This window comes from Arachis ipaensis, chromosome B5, assembly GCF_059453495.1.
Source record: "Arachis ipaensis isolate K30076 ecotype BB chromosome B5, ASM5945349v1, whole genome shotgun sequence".
Taxonomy (NCBI): Eukaryota; Viridiplantae; Streptophyta; class Magnoliopsida; order Fabales; family Fabaceae; genus Arachis; species Arachis ipaensis.
Window position 1 is genome coordinate 154660107 of NC_142440.1, and position 12096 is coordinate 154672202.

The window sequence follows — 12096 nt, forward strand, 5'->3', positions numbered from 1 at the left end:
CACTAATATCCAAATTTTGTTCCTTCGCATCCTTGATTGAAATTTCTGGTGAAAGAATCTAGTGTTCTGATCTCCTTCTTTTAGCCACTTGACTCTAGATTTTTCTCGCCAATAGCTCTCTTCTTTTAAATATGCCAGCTCCAACTTCTCCTCCAAATTGATAACCTCCTCTCCCCCATTGATTCCAGCCACCCGCAACTCCTCTAGTTTAGCTTGAAGGTCCTCAATTTCTTTTCGCGAATTTGCTTTTGTGAGTTTTCTACCATTGAACTAGTCTAACTATGTCTACAAACTTTCAACCTTTGGGTCAAGGAGAACATAGCCGAGCCTACAACTTCCATTCTCCACAGTTCACTGACAATTCTCTTGACATCCTCTTCTTCACACCAACGTTCCTGGTATTTAAACCGCCTTTTACTATGCCAGGATTGAGGTTCGGTTTCCATCAAAATTGGAGCATGATCCGAGCCTGACTCTGTGAGCCTGTGCACCACTGCATTCGGAAACTTCAACTTCCATTCCATCCCAACTAAATAGCGGTCATGCCTCTCCTTCACCAAATCCTCCCCTTGTCTTCGATTTGTCCACGTGAAAGGGCGCCCCACCATTTCAATATCCACTAATTCGTTACTGTCAATAAAATTAGTGAATGTTGCAATGATGGTTGCTGATTTTTGGCCTCCACCCTCCTTTTTCGCTTGACTTGTTATAGCATTAAAATCGCCTGCTATTACCACTTTTTCTTCCAGGTGTTGGCTCATTGTTGTAAGCTCCTCAAACTGTAAGGATCGAATTTGTTCCGAATAACTCAAATGGACACCAATGAATGCCCATACCTCACTGCTTTCGACTTCCTTAATTTTGGCTGCCACAAAGAATTCTCCACTGCTAATAATTTGAACACTGATGCTGTCCTTCCAAGTTAGCACAAGTCCTCCTGCCACTCCTGCCGGGTTAACAATATGCCTGTTTTCGTAGCCGCATATCCAAAATTTTGCTTCCACCTGTCGAGATTGGTTCTTTATTTTACTTATAAACATAATCTCGGAGGAGTGGGAGTTACATTCTACAAAAATTAATTTACATTATATGAATCTGATCGTTAAATTACAATAATCTATTATTAAATCATTGAAGAAAAATTCTTTTTTTGTTGAATACATATGAGCAATATATTTAAGTTCACTCTTAACTTTTTTGAATATATTTTGGATTATTGTTTTGCCATTTTGGAATCATTCACCTATAATAATTTCATAACCTATATTTTTCAATGGATTTATATATTTGTGCGTATCTACCACTTTAATCAATTTTAGCTAGATTCTTTTTAATCTTCGCAGTTAATTGATTATTATAATAATCAAAGCATTATCAACTTGCTATATTTTAATTATGCTTTTAACTCTATGCATTTACTCCCAAATCCCAATCAGCATTCGGCATATATTTTTTTCTGAATGCTTTGCTAAAAGTTATTGAAAAGATATTTTTAATGCATTAAATATATTAAAATGTTAAAATATTTTTATTATTATACTCTTTAAATATGTCCTTAAAATACAAGTTGATTAAATATTTTTTATTGTGCAGGTTGCTAAGAAGAATTATAATGAGATTGAAATTCGTCCTAAAGATTTCTAGAAAATATTATTGAATAAGGTTTATATTCTTTTTGTTATTTCTTTGATAATAAAATTGCACAAACATGTGATGTTTGTTTACTTAATTAATAACAAGCATTGTTTGTTTTATTTATTATGCAATTTTATCATTGATATTCTTGACACCTGATTTTATTTGACTTTGTTGTAGATTGGATTTAGAACGGTAGAACACATCAATTCAGGTTGGGTAGATGCAAAACATCGTCGTTTCAATAGACCCGTTTTGGTTTTCAAGAAATGAAACAATCACAAAAGTTTTGTACAAAGTCAATAATGTAATTCAATATGAATTAGTTCTTTTGTATAGTTCACAAGCTTGAGTTTTAGATTCATTCATTGCTCATAGTTAATTAGCAACTTTTTTTTTTTTAAATGATGACTTTCAAGTTTCATCTCATGTGCATATATAAAAAATAAGTTAAGTACTTATCCATTCTTTAATTTTTTGAGTAAAACCTCATCCCATTATTCCGGATTATAATAAGAAACAACTCATCTTCTAATAAAACCAAAATACTATATCGACTTTTAACTATTTATTTTGTTAGACATCTTAATTCTTTTATTAACGTTTTTATCAATTGGTAATGACATAATTCTAGTTGTAATATTTTAATTACTTATGTGTCATCACTGAATTTATTTAGAATAGATAGCTCCCTGTAAAATTTGCAAAATGTGTTTTGCTTGCTCCCAAATTAATATAAGTCCTTCAAATCTTGTTCATAAAATAGCAACCCTAACAATGAATTAAGAACTGCGCAAATTAATATTCAGCTTGGAATAATTGTTTATGGAGGTAGAACGAGAGAACGACGGTCTCTAAAAGAAATATTTAAATCTCTATCTATTTTAAGAAGGAGGATGCTCGATAAAAGATGCGTAAAAGATCTTTTTGTAAAGACACTTATGTATGGGATAACTCACATTATTATTGGACGCATTAATACAACGATTATTTTTGAATTTCTTAAAAAACTAAAATAAATCGATTTTTTATAACAATAACAATAAATCAAATTGTTATCAGATCCGGTCTAACCAACTAATTTACATAACCCACTCAATCATTTTTTTTGTTTTTTTAAACAAAAAGCATGGATATATTTGTCTTATTATCGAAATATTTAAACATGATTCGATTTAGATTGTGTAAATCGATCGGATTAAATCGAATCTAATAATTATAATGCGGGTGGGTTTATTATTATTGTTATAATAAACCGATTTTATTCTGGTTTATTAAAAAATAAATTATTAATTGATTTAATAAAGATGGCCAATAATACTATGACACATGTAAACGTTTTAAAAAAGACATTTTTAGTGTCTTTGTCGAAGTAATCTCTTTTTAAGAAAAGACACTTACATTTCTATTCATTTTAAGTAAAAACACTTAAACTCGTGTATTGTATATGTTACTAATCTACAAGATGTCAATAGAGAAGTTAGAATTTATAATGAAATGTGTAACACCCTAATATTTTTAGATTAGTCTTATATTTTATTTAAATTATATTGGTTGTTGATATTTAAATTTTACGAAATTTTGAAATAAAATCTTTATAAAAATATAGTGAATAACTAGTTTTTATTTTTAAAAGCATTTGATAATAGTGAGAACTTTGATCATAAAAGAAATTTGTTACTAATTGGAAAGTATAAGTAGATCTTGTGATACTAACACAAAAAATGAACGTACTAAATTATAAAGGCAAAAACAATGACAAACTTTATCCATATCAAATAATCGTATAATAAATAAAAATAAACATCACAACCACAATTGTAGTTATTCAATAAAGATTAAAGGTTTAGTTACTCTATTAGTCTCTATAGATTCACCAAATTTTTAATTATCTTCTTATACTTTTTTCCTTTCAATTGAATTCCTACACTACTTTTAATTTTGTAATTATGTCATTTTCATGTTAAAAATGTTAAAATTAACATAATATATATTTTTACCAAAATACGTGCGGTAAAAAATTTAATTAAGTTTTTAATTATAAATACCTTCAATTTGCGAAGAAATATTCAGTTAACTCTAATATTTTTTATAATAAGAAGGACTTAATTACAAAATTGAAGCAGTGTAGAGATCCAATTGAAAGGAAAAAAAGTATAGGGACCTAATTAAAAATTTAGTAGAACTATAAGGACTAAAAGAGTAATTAAACCAAGATTAAATAAGATAAACATGGAATCCTAATTCTTCCACTTTTGTATAACTATGGTTAAAATAATCGGGGCAATTTACGTAAATAAAATATTTGGACTTCAATATTACACAAATATAACTTTTGGAATGAGAAGACGCAAATGCAATTTTTTATATATTTATAGAAACCGCTACTAGCAGTAGCGGTTTACAGAAGAACGTAATTCGCTATATGTAGCCGCGGATTACGTGGATATGCTGCAACACAGAAACCGTTATAAGCAGCAGCGATTTCTGTTGAGGAGGAAACGTGCATAAACCGCTACCGTGTATGGAGACGCGTGCGTAAACCGTTGGAGGCAGCAGCGGTTTACGTTGAGTGTGTGTGCCTATATAAACCGTGGAAGGCAGCCGCGGATTCTTCATTTGGAGTGGATTTTGAATTTAGCTAGAGAGAGAAAATTCTAGAGAAAGGGTAGAGTACCTTGAGAGTGGATCCGAGGTATCTCAGTGCCAACCTCCATCTACGTATCATGGCAGGCGAGCAGGGCTTGTACCAACTGAACGGTGTTGCCCATATTGCCGGTACCATTGTTAAAGAGGTCAATTTTATTTTATTTATCTTAGCATTAGCGCTTGTTAATTAGGAAAATGGTATATGTATGGTAGAGGAACTAGAATTTATAGGTTAACTGTTATAGTTGAGTATTGGACTTGTGCATGTTAATTAGAAAGTCGATTATTGTCGAAAACCGTTTGTGATACTCATAATCGATTATTAACCAGTCACCAAAAAAAAAATCAATTATTAACCGGCGGAGTTTAATTGTATAACCAATTTTTTAATTAATCAAAGAAATAAGTATTTAACAATTTGATATAACGATTGAATAATAGTTTAATAGTAATATTGTTTAATTGTTTAATTGTTTCCTTGTTTGGTGATAGTTTAAGTTATTTCTTTAGTTTTATTAGATAGGGGGATTCCTTGTAGATAGTAGAATTTACTTGTTTCGTGTATATCTTTCATGTTGGGTGCATCCAACTATTTATATTTACAGTGTGAGGAGGTAACAAAATATGTCCATGCATAACAGGATCATCCCTTATCTAGAGAGGGTTGGATTGTGAGAAATGAAACTCTTCTTCCACCACAATGCTTTTGTGGGGCTTATATAGCCAACGCCCCTCACACACACTCAACGTAAATCGCTGCTGTCTCCAGCGGTTTACGCAGGCGTCCCCATACACATAAACCGCTATTGCCAATAGCGGTTTATGCACGTTTCCTCCTCAACAGAAACTGCTGCTGCTTATAGCGATTTCTGTGTTGCAGCCTATCCATGTAATCCGCGGCTACCTATGGCGGATTACGTTCTTCTGTAAACTGCTACTGTCAGTAGCGATTTCTATAGATATATGAAAAAATGCATTTGCGTCTTCTCATTCCAAAAGTTGTATTTGTGTAATATTGAAGTCCAAATATTTTATTTACGTAAATTGCCTAAATAATTGCGTATCCTCTATCGTTAACATGAATTTGGATAAGTGCTTAACATTCTGTATTTATGTCTTTGATCTCATGTTTCTAATCATCTTATAGTGATATTAGTCTTTTTAGCTCAATCGAGTAGCGTATTGTTTGCACCGCGTTGTTCTTGAAGATAGTACGGAGAAAGGGGTAATAAACAAAAATTTTTTTGTAATTTATCTATATGGTGTCATCGTATCCATCCCCAGCCACTCTGAGTCTTAAAATAAAAATAATGATAATGCAATGTTGTTCAATTATTATTTTCAAAAGGTTTTGTTAGTCGGAGTGGTGTGACTTTTAGATGTTTCTCATTTACTTGTGTTATGACACATGTGACTCATGCCTATAACATTACAACATATAGAATGCAAACTTATAAACCTTGATTTGATGTTTTCATAGGCCATAAAATAAGACAAAATAAATAAAAGAAGAATAGTAATATTGGCATAGATAAATTAAACAGAAAGAATCTTTAAATAAAATAAGGATAATAAATATAATCATAAATTAAATAAAAATGATCTTTGGATAGAAGAAGGATCTTTGAATAAAATAAGAATAATAAATATAATAATAAATCAAACAGAAACGATAAAAGGAGAACAATCATAATCATACTTTTTCTTTGTATTTTTCATTATTTTTCTCATAACTTTTATGAAAAGTATTAAGTTCAAACCGGTATAAAAAGATGGGAGTCTCTTTTTCTTATCTAAAGTTCTTATCTCAAAAGTTTTGGCGATCACCTTTATTTACTGAAGAATCATCTCGATCGATCATCTTTCCTTATCGAAGAATCATATCGATATCTTGTCTTTGAGAGCCACATTCTCTTATCGAAAGATCATTTTCTCAGTTCAATTTACAATCAAGATTATTTAGATAAGTTTATGTTAAAAGAAAGGGACAAAAGTTTGTCTTTGGGAGTTCCCTTCTCTTACCGAAGGTTCTTATTCCAAAGGTTTGTCAATCACCTTCCCTTACCGAAATATCATCCCAATTCAATTACTTTCCTTTATCGAATGATCATTTCGATTATCTTGTCTTTGGGGGTCACTTTTCCTTACCAAATGATTGTTTTCTCTGTTCTTTAATGCACATAAGATCATTATTATAATACATGTGTATGAAATGAAGAAGCATTATATTATGACATGCAATGCTAACATTTATATTAAAAAATATTTAAGATATGACATATAAAAAAGTAATATAAAATATCTATATTCAGTAAAATTTTTATTCCAATGCAAATAGACACAATTTGTTAGTGAAAAGAGAGATTTGTTCCATGATTAAATTATATTGCAACTATTATATTGGTAAACAAATTATATTGCAACAAATTATATTTTTGTAACAAATTATATTGCAACTATTTTTGTATTAATTAATTAATAAAAAAAATCAATTTTTCTTAGACGGAAAGTATATGTTTATCATGAGGAAGAAAAATTGATTAGGTGGCAACTCATTATTCTTGTTTTGCTTTTTAATCAGGAGTGATATCCGCTGCAACATGATCCATAAACCTACTTACATTAGTCCTTAATTAACAATTAATGAATTTCTTATTTTTTTCTATAAAATTAAATGGGGACTAACTCTTTTATTTTGTTTTTGGCATATGAATTTAACTAAAATGGCTCTAAACTCTAAAGTATATGAATACTTAGTACATATTTTAATGCAAAACAAAAATATAACCACTTTGTAAATATGACTTACAATAACTAAAAATACCATCTAAACTTAGGCCCATCACAATTGCCATACTCTATGATGCAAGGACACTGACACGGACACGGGACACGACACGACACGGGACACGCCGACATACGAATTTTAAAATCTTACATGACACAGAAACATATATATATATAAAATATAAAGTATTTTTTAGATAAATTGTAATGATATTTTGATATTTTATTGATATTAAAATATAAATTAAAATTTTTTAATTATTTTTAATGTCTTATTTTAATTATATCAAGTATTTAAAATATTTTTGTTTTAATAAATAATAATATATACTATATCTAAATTTATTTTAAGAATATATATTAAGAATAAGACTGGACACGCGGACACGTGATGGTATTTAGGTGTGTTCAGGCATGTTCGGAGAAGAATTTTTTATTTTTTATTAAGACACGGTTAGACACAACAGACACGCGTGTCGAACGAGTGTCGGTGAGTGTCATGTCCAAAATGTATCCGACACGCGGATACGATAACTCAGTGAAGTGTCCGTGCTTCATAGGCCATACTTAATCAGTCAGGGGGACAAAGCACAATAAAACTCACTTGAGACACCTGTGAGTTGTCACACGCTATTGTTGTGATATAAGTTAATTTATTTTCAATATATATTTATATTTTAACATATATTTTATATTAGTAGTTAATTTTAATGACTAATTTTAATGTACATATAACATAATTGATATTAAATATATTATAAAATTATGTAATAATTTCACAATATTTATGCTCCTACAATTATATAATTGATATGATAGAATAATTATTTATAATTTAATTTAAATTATAATATTCTAGGTTTAAATAATAGTATAATACTTTAGGTCTATATCCTTTGTGATTGTGGGGTTTAGGGGTGAATGCGGATCGGATCGGATCGGATCGGATCGGATCGAATCGGGTCGGTTATGACTAAAATATTGATTTAATCTACACTAAAATCATCGGATTGAATGGGATCCAATATTCGCGACTTTTAAGTTTGGATACGATCCGATCGGATTTCGAATATATCTGTAAAATATAAAAATATTTTAAATGACTTATTTTTATTAAAAAAATTATCAATAACATCCATTTTTTTCATTCTTTTAAACATGTTTACTCTTAAAATATTATTAAACATACTTTTCTTAATAAAAATAAAATAATACAACATATATAAAAATTATTAGTTGAAATAAAATTTAAAAAATATTTATTTATTTATTTATTTATATTTGCGAATATTTGAATATTTACATGAAAACCGCAATCTGATTCTATTAATGTGCAGATCGAATCTGATACTATGCGGATCGATCTACACACTATTTACTTATTTATTTATTTATTTATTTTTACGAATATGTGGATATTTACATGAAATCCATAATCGGATTCTATTAATGTACAGATAGAATTCAAATCTATATATGCAACTTTCCCTTTGAATTTAAATAAATACTGTGCAGATCGAATTTGATCTACAAAAAAATATATACTCAACGAAAAATCACCAAATTTTAAGGATAATAATATCTCATTTTTTTAATCATACTTGTAAAAAAATGCATCAAAATTCAATCTCTAATGTTGAGAACTACATATTTAATGTTAGATAATCTTAAAAAAAACTAACATTAAATATATATTTTTTAAAAAATACATTAGAGATTAAATTTTGATACAATTTTTTACAAGTATAATTAAAAAAATGAGATATTATTATCTTTAAAATTTGGTAATTTTTTGTTAAATATATATTATTTTGTAATTTTTTAAAAATATTATTAATTATTAACAAAAAAATTATATAAAATATATACTTAACAAAAAAATTATCAATTTTTATAAATAATAATATTTTATTTGTATAATCATATTTATAAAAAATTACATCAAAATTCAATCTTTAGTAACATTTTTGCTAGTTAACCCTTAGATTGGTTGATGGAGATTGTGACCTCCTCATCCCTCTTGAAGGGGGGTGCCGTGGACTCTTCTCTCTGCTAATATTATGATTTATGAGAACTCTTCACTTTCCATTTAGCCCAATCTGAATTTTTTCGAGTAAAGAAAAAGGTTGGGACCTTTGAGAAAATGCTTATCCGATGGTATCCTTTGGTTCATCCCTCCATGAAAATTCAATTCGGATGGTTCAGTCAACAAAGAAGGGAGAAGATTTATTACATGCTTTAGTGCTAACCTAGAATATTGCTATGTGAGTTTTTGCGGGACTCTAGGGTGTTCTTCCCACTGCGTTCTTCACTCATCAATGATGTTGCGTTCATCAACAAGAGCTTCTCTGCGCTTCTTTCCGCAGCAATCTCAATTTGGTACTTTTTCTCGTCCCAAACCCTTCCTTTTCCCCATTACTCTCTCTTATACCACTCATATTGATGCCATCAAGGACAGAACCCGTCTCATAGATTCTATTAGGAATCTCCAAAACCTTGATTCTGCTCTGCATCTCTTTCACAAAATGGTTTCCATGAACCCTTTGCCATCTGTGAAGGACTTTACCTTATTGTTTAGCTCTATGGTTAAGATGAAGCATTACACAGCTGCCATTTCGTTAATCAAACACTTGTTCTCTTTAGGACTCAAATCTGATATCTATACACTCAGTATTGTTGTCAATTGTCTGTGCCGTTTGAATCACACTCCCTTTGCCTTCTCTGTGGTGGGTACGATGTTCAAAATCGGCTTGGAGCCCAATGTGGTCACATTGAACACCATTGTTAATGGTCTTTGTATTGAAGGCAAGGTGGATCTTGCTATATGGTTAGCTGACCACATGGATAACATGGGGTATCAACCCAACGCCCACACGTTTGGAGCAATTATAAATGGATTGTGCAAGATCGGCAACACCCCTGCTGCCATTGCCCTTCTAAGGAAGACGGAAACAAGAAACTGCAAACCAAGTTTTGATGTTGCGGTTTATAACGCAATTGTGGATAGTCTTTGCAAGGATGGGCTGCTATCTGAGGCTTTGAGTCTATTCTCCGAAATGACAACAAAAGGTATACAACCCTCTACTATCACTTACAATTGCTTGATTCAAGGACTCTGTACTTTCAGCAGATGGCAAGAGGCTGCGTCTTTACTCAGCGAGAGAAAACAAAAGGGAATTATGCCGGATACGCATACTTTTAATATTTTAATGGATGCTCTTTGTAAAGAGGGAAAGATTTCAAGTGCTAGAGCCATACTTGGTCAAATGGTTCGAATGGCAAAGGAGCCTAATGTTGTCACCTATCACTCAATGATTGCTGCTTATTGTTTTCAAAATCAAATGGAGGAGGCCATGAAAGTATTTGATTTGATGGTACACAAGGGATGCCTCCCAGACGTCAACACTTATAATTCATTAATCCATGGATGGTGCAAGATCAAAAGGATTAATAAGGCTATTTATCTCTTGGATGAAATGATCAATAAAGGTTTAAATTTGGATGTTGTGACTTGGAATACTCTTATCCATGGATTTTGCGAAGTGGGTAAACCGTTAGCTGCTAAAGAATTGTTTTTTACAATGCACAAATTTGGTCAATATCCTGATGTATTCAGCTGTGCCATTATATTGGATGGCCTATTCAAATGTCATTTGTCTTCTGATGCAATATCATTATTTAGAGAAATGGAGAAGAATAAGTTGGATCTTAATATTGAAACTTACAGTGTGGTGCTCCGTGGTATGTGCCATGCTGGAAAACTAAATGATGCACGAGAACTCTTCTCTTGTCTGCCAGCAAAAGGCTTGAAACCTGATGTATATACTTATACAATAATGATCCAAGGTCTATGTGGGGAAGGACTTCTGATTGATGCTGAAGAGATGCTGATGAATATGGAAGAGCATGGCTGCTTGCCAGATAGCTGCACATATAACGTCTTCATCCAAGGATTACTACGACGAAATGCTGTTCTGAAGTCAATAAAATATTTTCAGATTATGAAAGACAAAGGTTTTGCAGCAGATGCTACAACCATGGAATTGCTTGTAGGTTGCCTATCTACGCACAAAGGAGAGAATGCTTTTCAAGAATTTGTGCAGAAAATTGTTTGAATATATCAATATATATAACCTCTTAGTTCTTTATTTGAATTGAGGTTTTGATGTTTGTGTTGAAACTGATACTTTCATGCTGTTTTTTTTTTTTTTTCAAATTGGACCCAGAGCAAGAATCTCCTTCTTGAGAAGATTATGCAATGTATTATTCTAGTCATCTACTTCCATTTAAGCTTCATTCATGTGGTTACGGAGCAAGATAAAACTTGTGGTATAAAAATGAGTTTAATTTTGATGCGTTGATAGTGTAAAACTTTAAAATATTTTGTATCTTCGTTTAATTACATTTATTTTTTTGGAGGACTATTCATAAAGTTAATGAAAAAAGATGTAATATTATATAATTGAATGCACGTATAAAACTGTTTTACAATGATAATATATCAGATTTAATTTATATGAATAGAGTATTTATATATGATATAGTATTTATTAATATAATTTTAAATTAGAATTTAAAATAAGTTATAATATTCGAAGTTTAAATAATATTTTAGGTTCATGATTATTCAGTTGCGATGAGCATTGACACTAAATTTGTGTTTATCCATTATTATATAATTCTACATGTTAGTATATATTCTTTCTTCTTCTTATCAGGGTGGTGTTCTTTTATTGGAACCTCAGGCATGGAGGTCTTACTCATTGAAGCATGATTTATCACCTGTAATAATATCCTCTCTCTATTTCTTAACATGATTTCTCTTCAATTTTTTGCTAATATTAGAAGTTATCTAATTCCTAGAACAATTTTTGTGTAGTTTTATTTAAGAATATATATCATAAGTTAGGAATTATATATCTTTATACTTAAGTTACTTATATCCTTCTACAAAAATTATATATTTTTTTAAAGATAAATGTTATTTTTTTAATATAAAATAAAAATGTTTTTATAAAGAAGTAC

The 12096-nt window shown here is 30.3% G+C and overlaps 1 protein-coding gene across 1 annotated transcript; it reads left to right on the forward strand.

Annotated features, from left to right (window-relative positions):
- The first annotated feature begins 9065 nt into the window (after nucleotides 1-9065).
- On the forward strand, nucleotides 9066-11346 carry LOC107644639 (uncharacterized). The gene has a single exon (XM_016348539.3). The coding sequence runs from the start codon at nucleotides 9390-9392 to the stop codon at nucleotides 11184-11186; it is 1797 nt and encodes a 598-aa protein (XP_016204025.1). The 5' UTR covers nucleotides 9066-9389; the 3' UTR covers nucleotides 11187-11346.
- Nucleotides 11347-12096: the final 750 nt, after the last annotated feature.